At 45.8% G+C, this 20,026-nt stretch overlaps 1 protein-coding gene across 4 annotated transcripts in view; it reads right to left on the bottom strand.

The window, feature by feature from the left end:
• The window catches only part of LOC109903382 (neurabin-1-like), a 98,597-nt gene that overhangs the window by 11,673 nt on the left and 66,898 nt on the right, over window positions 1–20,026 (bottom strand). For all 4 annotated transcript variants that reach the window (XM_031788904.1, XM_031788903.1, XM_031788905.1 and 1 more), the window contains exons 6-12: window positions 18,712–18,847; window positions 11,663–11,830; window positions 9,705–9,758; window positions 8,386–8,615; window positions 5,545–5,641; window positions 5,101–5,215; window positions 1,719–1,807 (exon numbers count right to left, since the gene is read on the bottom strand). In XM_031788904.1, the coding sequence (XP_031644764.1) occupies window positions 1,719–1,807; window positions 5,101–5,215; window positions 5,545–5,641; window positions 8,386–8,615; window positions 9,705–9,758; window positions 11,663–11,830; window positions 18,712–18,847 (889 nt within the window). The remainder of the gene's footprint in view (window positions 1–1,718; window positions 1,808–5,100; window positions 5,216–5,544; window positions 5,642–8,385; window positions 8,616–9,704; window positions 9,759–11,662; window positions 11,831–18,711; window positions 18,848–20,026) is intronic.

Genomic DNA, 20,026 nt, shown 5'->3' with positions numbered 1-20,026 from the left:
TCAATCTTCAGTATAGTGGCTGGTGACTGTCTGTCTTCAGTATAGTGGCTGGTGACTGTCTGTCTTCAGTATAGTGGCTGGTGACTGTCTGTCCTCTGTATAGTGGCTGGTGACTGTCTGTCTTCAGTTTGTGGCTGGTGACTGTCTGTCTTCAATATAGTGGCTGATGACTGTCAATCTTCAGTATAGTGGCTGGTGACTGTCTGTCTTCAGTATAGTGGCTGGTGACTGTCTGTCTTCAGTATAGTGGCTGGTGACTGTCTGTCCTCTGTATAGTGGCTGGTGACTGTCTGTCTTCAGTATAGTGGCTGGTGACTGTCTGTCTTCAATATAGTGGCTGATGACTGTCAATCTTCAGTATAGTGGCTGGTGACTGTCTGTCTTCAGTATAGTGGCTGGTGACTGTCTGTCTTCAGTATAGTGGCTGGTGACTGTCTGTCTTCAGTATAGTGGCTGGTGACTGTCTGTCCTCAGTATAGTGTCTGGTGAATGTCTGTCCTCAGTATAGTGTCTGGTGAATGTCTGTCCTCAGTATAGTGGCTGGTGACTGTCTGTCTTCAGTATAGTGGCTGGTGACTGTCTGTCTTCAGTATAGTGTCTGGTGACTGTCTGTCTTCAATATAGTGGCTGATGACTGTCAATCTTCAGTATAGTGGCTGGTGACTGTCTGTCTTCAGTATAGTGGCTGGTGACTGTCTGTCTTCAATATAGTGGCTGGTAACTGTCTGTCTTCAGTATAGTGGCTGGTGACTGTTTGTCGTCAGTATAGTGTCTGGTGAATGTCTGTCCTCAGTATAGTGTCTGGTGACTGTCTGTCTTCAATATAGTGGCTGGTAACTGTCTGTCTTCAGTATAGTGGCTGGTGACTGTTTGTCGTCAGTATAGTGTCTGGTGAATGTCTGTCTTCAGTATAGTGTCTGGTGACTGTCTGTCTTCAATATAGTGTCTGGTGACTGTCTGTCTTCAATATAGTGTCTGGTGAATGTCTGTCCTCAGTATAGTGTCTGGTGAATGTCTGTCCTCTGTATAGTGGCTGGTGACTGTCTGTCCTCAGTGTAGTCGCTGGTGACTGTCTGTCTTCCTGCTTTTCTAAGCCTCTATACTGTAGTCGGAGGCTGCGTCCCAAATGGCACCCTATTTCCTGTATAGTGCAGAGTCCTATGGGCCCCGGTCAAAAGGGCCCTGGTCAACAGGGTGGCATTTGGGGCGAAGCCCTGCTCAATATTATTGCTGAGTACCGAACCCTGAATGCTGATTGGCTGACAGCCGTGGTATATCAGACCGACAAAACATTTATTTTTACTGCTCTAATTACGTTGGTAACCAGTTTATAATAGCAATGAAGCTCCTCAGGAGTTTGTGGTATATATATATATATACCACGGCTAACGGCTGTATCCAGGCACTCCGCAAGAACAGCCCTTAGCCGTAGTATATTGGCCATATACCACACCTCCTCGTGCCTTATTGCTTAATTATATAAGGGCAGAGGACAGACAGGACTAACCACACACACTCACACTGATTAACTTCAATAAATCATAGAAGTATAAAAACAGTTAAATTCATTTTCAATGAGTAATGTTGATTCAAGATCTAGTAGTGGTTATAGCAGACTGATGATATCATCAATGAGACTAAAGTCTGTTGTATATATTAAAATGGTGTGAGTCAACAGAACTGGTGCTGTGTGTGCGTGTGTGAGTGTCCATTCTAACCTCTCCCTCTGTAGAGCTGATGCTGTCCTGTAGTAGTCCTCTGGAGAGTCTCTGTCTACTTCCAGCGTGGGGAACCACCTCACTCAGCTCTGGAAAAACACACAACACAACACTGATTTCAGATCGGTTTGTGCTATCATTTTTGGCATGACAAGGAGTTGACATTATAGTACAAACAGATCTGGGACCAGGCTAACAAAGGTCCTCTTGCTATAGAATTACATGAACATACTGTATAGATGAAATCTGTGATAAAAGAGAGGCTGTTGGTCATTAGGTACCATACATGTGTAGATCTATCGCAGGCCTTTATCCCCAATCAATCTCCTTAGACTAGCGTCCTGTCTAGGGGATGTCCTTGTACATCAAGCTGCCTCCCGCTACAGAAACAGGAGATAGGCTCCTGCTCCTATGAGCCGTTCTGCGTCCCACAAGCCAAGGCTACTTACTTCACTATGGACAGATTTACAGGACTGGATGAACGATATGTAAATACACAAACATCCAAATCAAATCACACACCACTATTCACAGAACAGGCCTAATCACAGAAGGGTCCCTCCCTCCACCCCTCTCTCTCCCTCCTCCCTTTCCTTCCCTCCCACCCCTCTCTCTCGCTCTCCTCCCTCCCTCTCTCTCCCGCTCTCTCTTTCCTTCCCTCCCACCCCTCCCTCTCGCTCTCCTCCCTCCCTCTCTCTCCCGCTCTCTCTTTCCCTCCCTCCGCCTCTCTCCCCCTCCCTCCGCCTCTCTCCCCCTGCCTCCGCCTCGCTCTACCTCCCTCCCTCCCTCTCTTTCCCTCCCTCCGCCTCTCTCCCCCTCCCTCCGCCTCTCTCCCCCTGCCTCCGCCTCGCTCTACCTCCCTCCCTCTCTCTCGCTCCCTGATATTGCTTAATCAACTGCCTCATTCAGTCTCTCCAGATCTGGATCAGTATTCGGAGACTGCCCACTGTCCCCTCATCAGGTCTTTTATGGATCCCGGAGATGGCAGATCAAGGGTCACTGCATCCATTATAATGGACTGGAAGAAGCCAGAGGAGCCCAGAAAAAAAGGCCAGTGATAGTATGGATCCCAAATGGAATCCTATTTCCTACATAGTGCACTAAATAGGAAGTAGGGTGTTATTTGGGACCCAAACCATGTGTTTACGTCTGAAGTACAGATTTAGTTTGCAATGGTTTACTGTTTTTTTTTTTACTGAAGTGGCATTGGATTACAAGGTCAAAGTTCAAAGTGCATTCAGAGGTAATGCACGGTGGGTGAAAAAACAGAATAAGAGGGATTTGCAAAAGAGAAGCATCAAGCAAAACAATCTTTAATACAAGGACACATCTCAAGCCTTTGGGTACTGTTAGTCTCAGAGCTAGTGATGACAGTATGCATTAATACAAGGACACATCTCAAGCATTTGGGTACTGTTAGTCTTAGAGCTAGTGATGACAGTATGCATTAATACAAGGACACATCTCAAGCCTTTGGGTACTGTTAGTCTTAGAGCTAGTGATGACAGTATGCATTAATACAAGGACACATCTCAAGCCTTTGGGTACTGTTAGTCTCAGAGCTAGTGATGACAGTATGCATTAATACAAGGACACATCTCAAGCCTTTGGGTACTGTTAGTCTTAGAGCTAGTGATGACAGTATGCATTAATACAAGGACACATCTCAAGCCTTTGGGTACTGTTAGTCTCAGAGCTAGTGATGACAGTATGCATTAATACAAGGACACATCTCAAGCCTTTGGGTACTGTTAGTCTTAGAGCTAGTGATGACAGTATGCATTAATACAAGGACACATCTCAAGCCTTTGGGTACTGTTAGTCTCAGAGCTAGTGATGACAGTATGCATTAATACAAGGACACATCTCAAGCCTTTGGGTACTGTTAGTCTCAGAGCTAGTGATGACACTATGCATTAATACAAGGACACATCTCAAGCCTTTGGGTACTGTTAGTCTTAGAGCTAGTGATGACAGTATGCATTAATATAAGGACACATCTCAAGCCTTTGGGTACTGTTAGTCTTAGAGCTAGTGATGACAGTATGCATTAATACAAGGACACATCTCAAGCCTTTGGGTACTGTTAGTCTTAGAGCTAGTGATGACAGTATGCATTAATACAAGCCGCTTCCCAAATGACACCCTATTCCCGAATCCCTACATAGTGCACTACTTTTGACCAGAACCAATCGGATGCCATTTGGAGTGAGACACAGTCCTTGTTTGCCCCTCCATATCCCTAATAAGGTAATAACAGCAGAGTTTGAGGGCAAAGGAAATAGGAAAGGAGCTGATAGGACAGATGTAGGGTGTATCTCAGGGTTTGAGTGACACTGACACATCAACCCCTCCTAAAGATGTGTCATTTCTCTCTACAGCCTCCATTGCCCTGTATGGAAATACCCTGATAGAGACTTATAGCTAAGACAGGGATACGGTGATGGGGGGGACAAGCTGTCCTTGTTTAATTGGCAATAGATAGAAATAGTAATGGTGTCTTTTTGTCATCACTAACTCCGCCATGGTTCATTGGACAAAGCCTATGAGGAAAATTAATGGCGTTTTGGATAAACTGCAAAAATAAGGGCTGTGGGAAACACAGGCTTAGGAGATCTTATATGTTTTGTTCTATGAGATAACCTTCATCAGCTAATGGCACTTTGTGAATTTTGAAGAATTTGAGAAATAATAAAAAGGTCATTTAATGACTCTTTAAAGGTCATGTTAACTGACTGATATTATCTCACAGAACAAAATAATTAAAATCTCCTAAGCATGTGTTAACCTCTGACCTTATTTTCAGCGTTTATCCCAGAACCCCATTATTTCCTCATTCATTTCCCTATAGGGATGGCTGAACGAACCAGAGGTAACTTGTTTCCGGGTTTTAGGACTACAAACTGGCGTGTTATGGAAACAGTGTACTGAATCTTTCTCACAGTACAAGCTTAAACAATGCATCATCTACAGAGTAGGTTCATCCCAAATGGTACCCTATCCATATATAGTGCACTACTTTTGACCAGGGCCCATAGGGAAGAGAAGTGAGAAGTGGGGGATGAGCGGTTAAGAGCATTGGGCCAATAACTGAAAGGTTGCTGGATTGAATCCCCAAGCCGACTAGATGACAAGTCTGTCAATGTGCCCTTGAGCAAGGTACTTAACCCTAATTGCTCCTGTAAGTTGCTCTGGATAAGAACGTCTGCTAAATGACAAAAAATGTACAATTAGAATGGATGGAAGATTCAGGGTCAATCATCTGAGCATAACCAGTAATGTGTATTCTATTTCCACATTGTGGGTATTACTGCCTAGGGAGGGAGCTAGACTAGAATATGACCACTGTATTTCTGGATCTCTCCATCTCCCTGAGACTCACCTCTTGCAGGGCCGGCCATCCCAGGACTCTGCTGTTGGGCGCTGTTGTTGTTGTTGTTCATCTGGATGCCATTTTGTTTCATCAGTTGCATCAGCTCAGACTCCAGGGCTGCAATCTGCGTAGAAACCGTTTCAAATGAGTTTCAGGCTTAGCGACCCACTCAGTGTGGCTGTCCAGTGGCTCCCTCCACTGGCAACATGTACCAGCAGGGGAAATGTCTAATCAAGGCAGTGGACTAATGTTGAACTGGGGTAATTACATAAGGGATTTATCTTGTACTTAGACAGCTTTGCACTGTACACAGTCAGCATTGTAAGTGTATACATGTACATCAAAGCCATGTACTGTGGCAAGTATGTGCTGACTGCTCACCTAAAAAGGAATGGGTGCAATCAGCGGCATTGAGAAAATGGGAGAAGGAATATACAGAGAAAGTATAGTTACCCTGACTTGCAGTCCCTGGATCTCCTCCAGGTGGGCCTTCTCTGTATCCTCCAGCCTCTTCCTCTCTGCTTCCTCCTTCTGGACAAACTCCACCTCTCTGGAAGAAACAGAGGGGTGGGGTTAGAAGGGTGTGTTGGTGGCCCTCTGACAGGGGTGGGGTTAGAAGGGTGTGTTGGTGGCCCTCTGACAGGGGTGGGGTTAGAAGGGTGTGTTGGTGGCCCTCTGACAGGGGTGGGGTTAGAAGGGTGTGTTGGTGGCCCTCTGACAGGGGTGGGGTTAGAAGGGTGTGTTGGTGGCCCTCTGACAGGGGTGGGGTTAGAAGGGTGTGTTGGTGGCCCTCTGACAGGGGTGGGGTTAGAAGGGTGTGTTGGTGGCCCTCTGACAGGGGTGGGGTTAGAAGGGTGTGTTGGTGGCCCTCTGACAGGGGTGGGGTTAGAAGGGTGTGTTGGTGTTCCTCTGACAGGGGTGGGGTTAGAAGGGTATGTTGGTGGCCCTCTGACAGGGGTGAGGACAGGGATAGAGTGTTAGGTGGTTGGATGGTTGGGGACAGCTCCTCTCAGAGGGGTGAGGACAGGGACAGAGTTTTAGGAAGTTGGGGACAGCTCCTCTCAGAGGGGTGAGGACAGGGACAGAGTGTTAGGTGGTTGGATGGTTGGGGACAACTCCTCTCAGAGTGGTGAGGACAGGGACAGAGTTTTAGGTGGTTGGGGACAGCTCCTCTCAGAGGGGTGAGGACAGGGACAGAGTGTTAGGTGGTTGGGGACAGCTCCTCTCAGAGGGGTGAGGACAGGGACAGAGTTTTAGGTGGTTGGGGACAGCTCCTCTCAGAGGGGTGAGGACACGGACAGAGTGTTAGGTGGTTGGATGGTTGGGGACAGCTCCTCTCAGAGGGGTGACGACAGGGACAGAGTGTTAGGTGGTTGGGGACAAGGATGTGAACGGATGGGTAGAGCTCATCTCTGTGTTGTCTCCTTTAACAGGAGTGTACAGGGGTAAGGGAAAGGGAAAGGGTGCAGTGTGTGTGTGTGTGTGTGTGTGTGTGTGTGTGTGATGGTAAAAGGAGAGTATCCCAGGGAGAATAGGAGCTCAGTGAACTTAAGTCAGAGAGACAGTCAGACACAGACCTGCCTCTCTCTTCAGCAGGGCTGAAGGACGCAAGGCTCCCTCACACGCACACACACACGCACACACACACACACACACACACACACACACACACACACACACACACACACACACACACACACACACACACACACACACAAGCATATCAAACCCAATACGGACATGTCGCATCAAGGGCAATTAAAGGCATTCAGAGCGGAGAGGGACAAAGAGGTTCTGATGAGAATGACCATCGAGATCAACTCACTGCTGAGAAAGAGGCTGCGGTGTGGAGGAGAGCTGCACAGGAAGGAAGTCAACACAGCTCCCTCTCTCTCTAAAGCAATCCTTCAACTGAGTGCCACTTGGTTAAAATGTCCTCCAGACTAATGGGTGGAATTTGTTTGTGAAATTGTTGGATAAACATACTATAGGAAAATAACAGGGTTTGAATAACATATAGTGAGTGTATTACCTAAAATAAGCAACCATTTGAAATGGCCTCTAAACTTGGACTTGAATTAAAAAACAAAGCTACATTAATAAGGTTTGACATATCCATATGAACTAAAGTAGTCTGAATAATGTAGTAATACATTTTCAGGTTTTCAGTCGTAAACAACCAGTTTAACACTCATAGCAACAGATGACATGGTCACATCTGAGTGGCTAGTTACTAGACCAGAGCAACAGATCTGAAATGTGTGGTTAGTTACAACCTAGACCAGAGCAACACGTCTGGAGTGTGTGGCTAGGTACTGACTAGACCAGAGCAACACGTCTGGAGTGTGTGGGTAGGTACTGACTAGACCAGAGCAACACATCTGGAGTGTGTGGGTAGGTACTGACTAGACCAGAGCAACACGTCTGGAGTGTGTGGCTAGGTACTGACTAGACCAGAGCAACACGTCTGGAGTGTGTGGCTAGGTACTGACTAGACCAGAGCAACACGTCTGGAGTGTGTGGCTAGGTACTGACCAGACCAGAGCAACACGTCTGGAGTGTGTGGCTCGGTACTGACTAGACCAGAGCAACACGTCTGGAGTGTGTGGCTAGGTACTGACTAGACCAGAGCAACACATCTGGAGTGTGTGGCTAGGTACTGACCAGACCAGAGCAACACGTCTGGAGTGTGTGGCTAGGTACTGAATAGACCAGAGCAACACGTCTGGAGTGTGTGGCTAGGTACTGAATAGACCAGAGCAACACATCTGGAGTGTGTGGCTAGGTACTGACCAGACCAGAGCAACACGTCTGGAGTGTGTGGCTAGGTACTGACTAGACCAGAGCAACACGTCTGGAGTGTGTGGCTAGGTACTGACTAGACCAGAGCAACACGCCTGGAGTGTGTGTCTAGGTACTGACTAGACCAGAGCAACACGTCTGGAGTGTGTGGGTAGGTACTGAATAGACCAGAGCAACACGTCTGGAGTGTGTGTCTAGGTACTGACCAGACCAGAGCAACACGTCTGGAGTGTGTGGCTAGGTACTGACTAGACCAGAGCAACACGTCTAGAGTGTGTGGCTAGGTACTGACTAGACAAGAGCAACACGTCTGGAGTGTGTGGCTAGGTACTGACTAGACCAGAGCAACATATCTGGGGATGAGTAACTCCCGAATAGGGGATAGAACCTGGGTTCGTAACATAACAGCCGTACCAAGGCTAAGAATGTCACAGTATATTGAACCAGTGTATTGTCTAATTTAGAGCAGTTTAGTACCAGACTTTGACTCACTTCTGCTGGAAGTCTTTGATGAGTTTCTTGGCCTTGTTGTACTTCTTCTCTAGGGTGGTGTACTGGCACTGGGCCTCCTTCAGGTGCTCGTTGACCGTGTGGCACAGGGTCTGGGCCTCGATCCAGTAACTCTCCAGCTTCAGCATCCTCTCCTTGTTCTCCTCCATGCTGGCCTTCAGCTGGCTCTTCTCCTTCTCCCAGCGCGCCTTCTCCCTCTCCACCACAGCAAGCTGGGATAGACAAGCACAGATAAGCATGGTATTACACTCACACACCAACACGGCCTACACCCACCACTAGGTACATCATTAAAAACAAACAGTGGAACACAAATACAGTATTGACAGATTTCCAAATACTGTAATGTACAAGCCAGCTGACTGACTAGACACACTGTGGTATTACGTGTTGTCACGATACCAGTACTTTGATACGAGGAAGCAACTAAGCAAAGCAAACAAAACATGAAGATGACAACATTTCTTTGGAAATAGTCCTAATGTTGGAAGAAACATTTGTAAATGTTTTAAGCTGTAGCACACAATATTTGACAAAAGTAGGTTTTAAAGAAACAAAGACTTGAGTCTGCTTTGTGTTTGTCTTTTTGCCATGGAACCTCAGGTACAGTATGATAGTCAACACTAAAAAAGAGACTGTGCTATGGGTTAAACACATAACATACACATAACATAAAACACATAGCACCATAATATACTTGATTTAAGGCTAATCCAGACTTCACAACGGAGAGAAACTAACAGACCATGTCCTGACAAGCCCTTCGTTGAGCTTAGTTTATTGGTGTGACCTCCTTCTAAACATTGTTATTGTATTAAATCCTTCTACTCCTCAGGGCAAACTTCTAAAGCAACCCTCTCCCAAGGACCACCAGAGCAGCTCATGCTCAGAGTATTACACCAACAAGCTTATCTTTCAATTTCACTAAATCCACTCATTGAATTCAGTTAATATCTCTAAATCATTTCCTGCAGTTTGAGCTAAGCTGTCCTCGTGAGGATGCAGAGGGAGGATGAAGAAGAAACTTTTAGAATGCTGTGCCTGCTTGCATGTCACTCTCACTGCCCAGACACCTTGGACATGAAACTGCAAGAGGCAACTCTGCAGTGAAGCTAAACTGATCAAATATACATGCAATTGCCTTAACTATTCATTAATACCTTAAAATAGAAACTATTATACCCTGCACTGTCCAATGACGTCCTGTTTCCAAACATATGTCTATTTCTCATGCGTATATTGCACTTAATTTGCCTTTTATACCATTCATCTTAGAGATGACAGCAGGGGACATTTCTTACCTTGTTTTTGAGCTTCTGTATCTCTGCCTCGGTGACAGTGTGCTTGATCTGCAGCTGAGGGAGTAGAAAGGGAAGAGGTCGATCTGATGATCAAACCCTTGGCTGCGCAGCCTCTGTTCTGGGCTAGCCTCGTGCACACACACAACCACTGAGAAGAGCCACACAGCCCAGCCCATGCATGACAACACTGACAGGGAGAGACTCACAGAACAGGAGACCAAGAAGGAGAGAGAGAAAGGTTCAAAGTAGAGAGGGAGAGAGAGAAAGGTACAAAGTAGAGAGGGAGAGAGAGAAAGGTACAAAGTAGAGAGGGAGAGAGAGAAAGGTACAAAGTAGAGAGGGAGAGAGGGAGAGAGGGAGAGAGAGAAAGGTCCAAAGTAGAGAGGGAGAGAGAGAAAGGTACAAAGTAGAGAGGGAGAGAGAAGGGTACAAAGTAGAGAGGGAGAGAGAGAAATGTACAAAGTAGAGAGGGAGAGAGAGAAATGTACAAAGTAGAGAGGGAGAGAGAGAAAGGTACAAAGTAGAGAGGGAGAGAGAGAAAGGTACAAAGTAGAGAGGGAGAGAAAGAAAGGTACAAAGTAGAGAGGGAGAGAAAGAAAGGTACAAAGTAGAGAGGGAGAGAGAAGGGTACAAAGTAGAGAGGGAGAGAGAGAAAGATACAAAGTAGAGAGGGAGAGAGAGAAAGGTACAAAGTAGAGAGGGAGAGAGAGAAAGGTACAAAGTAGAGAGGGAGAGAGAGAAAGGTACAAAGTAGAGAGGGAGAGAGAGAAAGGTACAAAGTAGAGAGGGAGAGAGGGAGAGAGGGAGAGAGAGAAAGGTCCAAAGTAGAGAGGGAGAGAGAGAAAGGTACAAAGTAGAGAGGGAGAGAGAAGGGTACAAAGTAGAGAGGGAGAGAGAGAAATGTACAAAGTAGAGAGGGAGAGAGAGAAATGTACAAAGTAGAGAGAGAGAGAGAGAAAGGTACAAAGTAGAGAGGGAGAGAAAGAAAGGTACAAAGTAGAGAGGGAGAGAAAGAAAGGTACAAAGTAGAGAGGGAGAGAAAGAAAGGTACAAAGTAGAGAGGGAGAGAGAAGGGTACAAAGTAGAGAGGGAGAGAGAGAAAGATACAAAGTAGAGAGGGAGAGAGAGAAAGATACAAAGTAGAGAGGGAGAGAGAGAAAGGTACAAAGTAGAGAGGGAGAGAGAGAAAGGTCTAAAGTAGAGAGGGAGAGAGAGAAAGGTACAAAGTAGAGAGGGAGAGAGAGAAAGGTCTAAAGTAGAGAGGGAGAGAGAGAAAGGTACAAAGTAGAGAGGGAGAGAGAGAAAGGTCTAAAGTAGAGAGGGAGAGAGAGAAAGGTCCAAAATAGAGGGAGTCAGTAGGCAGAGATAAACGTGGAGAGTGATTGACAGAAAGTGAAAGGGATATAGGAACGACATATCTGCTATAGTAAGAGAGTAGTGAAGAAAGAGAGGCAGTTGAGGAAAGTGAAGAGAGAGAGAGAGAGAGAGAGTCCCAGTGAGAGAGAGAGTAGAGGTCTTGGGACAGTAGAGATTACATGATTTCTCACTCAATATCCAGAACACCGCAGTGCAGCTCAGGCAATTTGTTAAATGTGTCACACAAGTGTGGAGTGAGGGATAAAAAGTTCTGGTGCCAGCAGTGCTAGTGAGGCGTTTCAATCAATATTACTAGCAGGTTGGGTCCTTTAAAAAGGAAAATGGGCTCTAGAAGAAAGTAATGGCCAAAAACGACATTTTAGTCATTTGTTACTCTTTGACTTTGTTGCAATCAGGAAGGAGAAAGAGTTGTTGAACAAAGTTCCGGGCCACAGTATTAGTGATATTAGTGTGAGGAAAATACACAAGACGTTTTTGTTGGAACTTCTGTATTTTTTAGAGTGCTGGAATACTTAGACTAATGAAATAGACAGAAGAATAGAATAAATACAACAGACAACTGAAAGGGGTGTTCGAGTGACCTCTCTGAATGTCTGGTAGAGTTTGGTAGCGTCCAACTCTGAGGGGGAAATGATGTCATCTGTTTCTGGCAAATCGAACACCTCGATGCTCTTCTCCCCGTCACCTTCCTCTTCCCCCCCACCGTCTGCGGCCGGCCCTGCCTCCTCATCAGTGGCGTACTCCCCAGTCTGAGGACACACACAGACACATACACAACATGAGAAATGAGAACACATTCCATAACTAGTCGTACATGTCACTGGGAACACAGTGTTATGTATCTAAAGCTCGTTTACTGTTTTCCTCTTCTCTTTCGTTGTTCTGACTTGGTCTAACTTTCATTGAGTTATCCCTTCCTATTTTAAGAAGCGCTGCCTGCCACTCCAATGTTGCATTTGATAATGAAAACGATGAATATTTTTTACAGTGAGGACAACAAGTACACCAGTGTAAGCTTTCTCTCAGCCAAGGTTGTAAATTCAGCGCTCTTTCTCAGGATGGAGGGGGAAGGCAGAGGCTCTGTAAGCTCACAATAATGGCTCCAAAACTCAACAGCACTGAGAGGATGGTTAAGTTCATAAATGATGTTTTTCCATAACTAATTAGAGAGGTGGCTGTGTTAATATGAGGAAAGGAGAGAGAGAGAAAGAGACTTAGCGAGAGTGAGCGAGAGACCAGTTGTCCTGTCTGGGTACAGAATGACAGGGGTCCTGTCAAAGTGAGAGGGACAGGGATGATTGAGGGATGGGGAGTTGAGGAGAGGGTCAAGGTTGGGGGGGGGGGGGGGGGTAAAGCTGGGGGATAAGGTGAGGAAGAGGGATGATTGAGGGATGGGGGTTGAGGAGAGGGTCAGGGTTAGGGGGGTGTAGGTAAAGCTGGGGGATGAGGTAAGGTGAGGACGGGGGATCATTGAGGGATGGGGTATGAGAGGGTCAGAGTTAGGGTTACAGGGGGGTAAGTAAGGAAGAGGGATGATTGTGCAGTATGTGTGGTCTAGAACACAGCCACAGCAGGATAATCTATGTGCTTCTCTTCCCTACAGCCTGGCAGCCTCACTAAAGTGATCCAGACAGACATGCTTATAAAGAGGAGTTCCGCTCTGCTGCAGCCTGCAGCAGCCTCAGATCTGGTTGCAGAGAGCCAGGCAGGGAGAGCCAAGCAGACCCAGGGCCTGCTCTACCCAGGATCGAATGACCCATCCTGGCGTCCTCTCTCTGGTCCTCCTGCCAGAATCACACTGGGTGATTGACACCTCAGAGACACTGGTGCTGGAGCTTACAGAGATGGCGAGCAAACAAACATACACACACATTACTAGAAACATCTGGTGCTTGCTTTGTCATGGTACAGCAGAAGATTTCTCTCCTGCTGCTCTCAACACATATCTGCTATAGTGCATTTATAGTGTGTGTGTGTGTTTACATTGCTGACGATCTGGACAGACATCTAAAGCCTAGCTGACTTACTCAGGGCTGACCAGTCAGAGATTTAACCCTGTGTGTTTTCCATGTGTGGGGGGGGTCTCTCTCTCGTCGAAAGTAGTGCACTATATAGGGGATAGGGTGCCATTAAGTCTTACAGTCTGACAGCACACAGTATAATAGTGATGATCCTATTTAGGTTGCCATTTTCCCTTTTGGTTTTGTGGGTACTTGTCTATGTGTAGTTGCCTGTCAGCACTTGTTTATATAGCGTCACGGTTCGGTTTGTTGTTTTTATGTTAGTTTGTTCAGTGTTCATTCTTATAGTAAAGAGAATGTAAGCGTACCACGCTGCGCCTTGGTCTCCTCCCTACGACGGCCGTGACAACATCAAGTTGTAGTAACTTTGTGATTTATTACAATAGCAACATTCAAATCGTTTTTAAAAGTTTTACTTTTTGGGGATCTGTATTCAAATAGTTGTAATCACCCTTCAAAGTAATTATTTGTTCTCCTTGAAGAATACCCTGAACAAAAATATAAACGCAACATATAAAGTGTTGGTCCCATGTTTCATGAGCTGAAATAAAAAATCCCAGATCCATCCACCTGACAGGTGTGGCATATCAAGAAGCTGATTAAACAGCATGATCATTACATATGTGCACCTTATGCTGAGGACAATAAAAGGCTCTGTCACGCCTGCTTCCACTCCCCTCTCTGGCGCTCGAGGGCACCAGGCTGCCCTTCATTACGCACACCTGTCACCTTCATTACATGCATCTGCCCAATATTGGACTTACCTGGACTCCATTACTTTGTTGATTGCCCTTCTATATCTGTCTGTTCCTCAGTTGGTTCCCCGTGTCAGCATTATTATCCTTATGTCATTTTGTTCCCCGTGTCCAGACACTGCTCTTGTTTTGGTTTTATGGCCATTTTCCATTAATGTTCACTCCCTGTACTTGCTTCTGGTCTTCAGGGTCGAGCCTTATAGAATGCTGACACCACTAAAGGAAGCATCGGGGAGATTTTGGTTTTTGTTTTGGTTGGTGATGTCGGGTCTGGGTTCCGTCGCCGATAGAACCAGGGGCGCCTCAGCTAGCCCGTCGGGCTTCCACACCTTAGCTGGCTTGAGAGGTCTTCTTGCCCCGGTTGGCTCGGCAGATGCCCACCCCACGTCATGCTTCACCCGGCCCACCAGGCTTCCACGCCTCAGCCGGATCCCACGCCTCAGCCGGTTCGTCAGGCTCCCACGCCTCAGCCGGTTCGTCAGGCTCCCACGTCTCAGCCGGTTCGTCAGGCTCCCACGCCTCAGCCGGTTCATCAGGCTCCCACGCCTCAGCCGGTTCGTCGGGCTCCTACGCCTCTGCCAGCTAGTCGGGCTTCTACGCCTCAGCCGGCTCGTCAGGCTCCCATGCCTCTGCCGGCTAGTCGGGCTTCTACGCCTCAACCAGCTGTCCAGCTCCCATGCCTTGGCCGGCCTGTCAGGCTCGCCCAGGTGGGAAGCTGGGTGGCGCCCCTAGAGGGGGGTGCTGTCATGTCTGCTCCCGTTCCCCCTCTCTGGCGCTCGAGGGCGCCAGGCTGCCCTTCATTATGCACACCTGTCACCATCATTACGCGCAGCGGCGCAATATTGGAATCACCTAGACTCCATTACTTTGTTGATTGCCCTTCTATATCTGTATGTTCCTCAGTTGGTGCCCTGTGTCAGCATTATTGTCCTTATGTCAATTTGTTCCCCCTGTCCAGACAATGTTCTTGTTTTGGTTTGATGTCTGTTTTCCAGTAAATGTTCACTCTGTACTTGCTTCTCATCTCCAGCATCGATCCTTTTCAAGTTTATCAAGTTTTGAAGGAGCATGCAATTGGCATGCTGACTGCAGGAAGGTCCACCAGAGCTGTTGCCAGAGAATTTAATGTTAATTTCTCATAAGCCGCCTCCAATGTAATTTTAGAGAATTAGGCAGTACGTCCAACTGGCATCACAACCGCAGACCCCGTGTATGGTGTCGTGTGGCTGAGCGGTTTGCTGATGTCAACGTTGTGAACAGAATGCCCGTGGGGGTGGGGCTATGGTAAGGGCAGGCATAAGCTATAGACAACGAACATAATTGAATTTTATCTAAGGCAGTATAAATGCACAGAGATACAGTGACAAGATCCTGAGGTCCATTGTCGTGCCATTCATCTGCCGCCATCACCTCATGTTTCAGCATGGATCGCAAGGATCTGTACACAATTCCTGGAAGCTGAAAATGTCCCAGTTCTTCCATGGCCTGCATACATACCAGACATGTCCAGACAGGTTTAAAAAGGAACAGAAAATATAAATGTCTTTGTTGGAACCATAACTTTATTTTGCTGCTCGGAACAGTTGAACGGAACGCAGAACATACTGGTTCTGTTCAGAACGAAACGATTGGGAAATGTTTTTGTTCCAACCCATGCTTTACACAAAGCATAGTTAAAACTATAGCTATCCCAGGTCTGACACACACACACACAAACACACACCAAGAACCTACTTGTCACACCCTGATCTGTTTCACCTGTCTTTGTGATTGTCTCCACGCCCCTCCAGGTGTCGCCCATATTCCCCATTATCCCCTGTGTATTTATACCTGTGTTCTCTGTTTGTCTGTTGCCAGTTCGTTTTGTTATCCCTCTGTTCATGTCACGCGATTGTTCCTGTTTTCTAGTTTCTCGGTTTTTACCTGCCGTCCTTTACCTTTGCTCCACCTATCTGGATTACTGACCTCTGCCTACCCTGACCCCGAGCCTGCCTGCCGACCTGTACCTTTGCATCACCTATCAGGATTACTGACCCCTGTCTGCCTTGACTTCTCTTTTGTCTGCCCCTGTTGGATTAATAAACTGTTGTTAATTTGATGTTATCTGCACCTGGGTCTCACCTGAAACGTGATACTACTTCACAACACTGCCAAATGTCATTGTAAATTCCTCTCTGATTTTCTATCTATCTAATCATGATGTGCTGGAAGGCGGGGTTACATACATATATCAGACATATACAGTATATTACCATACATATCAGATATATACAGTATATTACCATACATATCAGATATATACAGTATATTACCATACATATATCAGACATATACAGTATATTACCATACATATATCAGATATATACAGTATATTACCATACATATATCAGATATATACAGTATATTACCATACATATATCAGATATATACAGTATATTACCATACATATCAGATATATACAGTATATTACCATACATATCAGATATATACAGTATATTACCATACATATATCAGATATATACAGTATATTAAAATACATATATCAGACATATACAGTATATTACCATACATATCAGACATATACAGTATATTACCATACATATTTCATACATATATCACCAGACCTGAGCCTATAGGATGTGCATCACTCCACTTAGATACATGGTGATTAACCCGGCGTCTCCCACCTCCGCCTCTAAATGGGGCTTAAATATAGACCCTCAGCCTCGCAGCCATGGCAACGCGCCATTATGGAAATGGTGGCTTTATTGTCCTCCAGCCTCCTGACCCACTAATGATGAGTGTATGGTACTTTAGTGTGTGCTAGAACAAACACAGGCAGGAAAACATGTTGGCAGTCCCTCAAACACAGGAAAACAGCCCTAGAGGAAAACAGCCCAACAGCCCTTTTATTCTTGAACTATGTTTAGCAACGCCTGATTTGACATGACATAATGACATAATAACAACTCATGACCAAGATTGACCTGTTGTAGAAGATTGGAGTGCAGTGTGACCACACAGGTCTGTCGTTAGTATGGTGAAACATATCTGGGCCGTATGTATAAAGCTTCTCAGAGTAGGAGTGTTGATCTCAGTGGAGTGTACTCATGGATGCCAAGGGAAGCCAAGCTTCCCCAAAAAATGTTCCAATAAAATTATAAAATACAAAAACATATCTTTCGTTTCTCTGTGTTTCATAATTTTCCTTCAATTCACAAGAGGCTGAATGTATCTGACTGGAGAAAGCATCTGAGTGAGCGAAACAGCGCCCCTGTGTCTCTGTATGTGTAATCCATTTATCTGATGCTGTCTAGCCAAAAAGAGGATGATATTGCTGCCGCACGTATAATTGAATGCAAGGGAAGCCAGCGAGCAATTGTATTTCCTTGATAAAATTTTGTAAAAAGAATAATAGCCATTCAGCACTGAGCTAAACTGAGTAAGCTCAACTGTGAATGGTCCTGACGCACCAAAAAAAAGTGTCAAGCCAGTTTGGATATGGCTTCACACCAATCACATTACATCATGCCAAATGTCATTTGACAGAAAAAACTTGAATTGCTGCATCGCGTTGTGTTGTTGTCCTCCGGTGGCTAGCTAGCTAAAATGGTCCCTTTCCTAAATTAGGCATGGACGGATATATTGATTTGGACTGGTTTTACTTAATTTTCCGTACAATGATTATAACGGTGATTCTGATCCGACCATGAATTCATACATTATGCCTCTGGCCTTAGAGGATGGAAGCTATATGTAGTAGGCTAATGTTAACTAGCTGGCTAATCATTGCCCATGAAAGGAAGTTAGGCTAGCGTGCAACAAAAACTAGGACAACAAAGGCCTCCCGGGTGGTTAAGGGCGCTGTACTGCAACGCCAGCTACGCCACCAGAGACTCTGGGTTCGCGCCCAGGCTCTGTCATAACCGTCCGTGACCGGGAGGTCCATAGGGCGACGCACAATTGGCCTAGCGTCGTCCAGGTTAGGGTTTGGCCGGTAGGGAAATCCTTATCTCATCGCTAACCAAGGTGCACATTGGTGCGGTTGGCTTCCGGGTTGGATGGCGCTGTGTTAAGAAGCAGTGCGGCTTGGTTGGGTTCTGTATTGGAGGACGAATGACTTTCAACCTTCGTCTCTCCCGAGCCCGTATGGGAGTTGTAGCGATGAGACAAGATAGTAGCTACTAAAACAATTGGACACCAATCTTTTAGTTGTCACTGTATTAGACTAAGCAGAGGTGATTAGATGTTGAAATGTTGAAGTTGAAATGGTGCTGGAATAGTGGAGGCAGCTACTGTTTTCCTTGTGACTTGCAGTAACTCTCTGTGGTTCTAAATCAACTTGCTGTAGGTAATGTAACTGCTTGTTACATGCTAAATGCTTTGTGGACTTCACCGAACAGATGTTGCTCTCCGGTTTTGTGATGAAACAAATGTGTGGCTGAATTTATTCTTCTTATTTTCTCGACCTTTGGCCTATATATTATGGTCACAAGGCATAAGAACTAACAGGTTATAGAGAAAACAACAATTATCACAACATATTGGTTGCAATATGGATTTTTTTTCTGGCTTGGCTTCCCCAGTGATTTTACCCATGCACCGCTACTGGCTGATCTAGGATCAGATCCCCCCTGTCCATATACTGTATATTCATTATAATCGAAAAGGAACTCTGAGATGCTTTGTGAATACCTGATAAGTAGAGGAGAGTACTAGTGGGTTGGTAAGTTAGACGTTGTTGTAGGTTACTAGCTCCTATGAATGAGTTAATAAAACTGTATAGGATTTGATTGGCCACACTTATAGGTGTATCAGTAGGAGGGTGAGACAGCGGGGCAGTAGGCTACCCACCTCATCGTCATCAGCGTCATACTGGGCATACTGCTGCTCCAGCAACTCTCTCTGTCTCCTCTCCTGCTCCAGAGTCTGTTGGATCAGAGCAGCCACCTCGCTCACCTGACCCGGACGCTCTCGACCAATCACAAACCTGGAAACGGACAGCAACACAGCCAATCAGTTGCATTTCACTCAAGGGGTGACTTTACAATATGCTTTGAACCACTGTGCATGTTGGTTCAATGATGAATTCGGGCTTCACTTCAATATACTTTTTCCTGAGATATTTTCAGCTGAACTAAAACATGACAGAACTTCCTCCTTTTAATTTGTGTACTAGAAAAGGTGCCAATTTCCACTATGTATGTTTATTTGTTTGTGTGATTGAGGCTGTAACAGGCAGTCTGTGTGATTCGCAGGGACTCAATAGCAGGATCTGATTATAGGGGAGTGGAGGGGGAGAGGGAGGGGGATGGGGCTTTCAGCGCTAACACAATAATGTGACAATGGCATGCAGCCGTCCAGGTTGGAATATGCACATCGGGCACTGGCACAGGCACATTGGCACAGACTCTGGGCTACAGCTGTACCAGCCGTTCTCTCACACCCTACCCTACAGAGCCAAGGAGTTCCATGTTGATAGACGGATAGAGAGAGAGGGAGACAGAGAGGGAGAGAGAGAGGGAGAGAGAGAGGGAGAGAGAGAGAGGGAGAGAGAGAGAGAAAGAAAGGGAGAGATGGAGAGGGAGAGAGAGAAAGAAAGGGAGAGACGGAGAGGGAGAGAGAGAAAGAAAGGGGGAGAGAGAGATAGAGAGAACAAACAACCAGAACAATACCATTTCTACATGTGTCCTTCTCACCATTTCATTATTGTCTATTTTGAGCATTTATTTTATTTATTTAACCTTTATTTAACTAGGCAAGTCAGTTAAGAACAAATTCTTATTTACAATAACGGACTTCATTCATGTCTTATTAAGCATCTCCAATCTGAAATGAAATCTATAATCGGCTTCCTAGTTCACAACAAAGCCTCCTTCACTCAAGCTGCCAAACATACCCTCGTAAAACTGACTATCCTACCGATCCTTGACTTCGGCGATGTCATTTACAAAATAGCCTCCAACACTCTACTCAGCAAATTGGATGCAGTCTATTACAGTGCCATCCGTTTTGTCACCAAAGCCCCATATACTACCCACCACTGCGACCTGTATGCTCTCGTTGGCTGGTCCTCGCTACATATTTGTCACCAAACCCTCTGGCTCCAGGTCATCTATAAGTCTTTGCTAGGTAAAGCTCTGCCTTATCTCAGCTCACTGGTGACGAT

Source organism: Oncorhynchus kisutch, linkage group LG14 (genome assembly GCF_002021735.2).
Source record: "Oncorhynchus kisutch isolate 150728-3 linkage group LG14, Okis_V2, whole genome shotgun sequence".
Classification (NCBI taxonomy): Eukaryota; Metazoa; Chordata; class Actinopteri; order Salmoniformes; family Salmonidae; genus Oncorhynchus; species Oncorhynchus kisutch.
The sequence above is the reverse complement of the archived record's forward strand: the minus strand, read 5'-3'. Positions and strand labels throughout refer to the sequence as shown.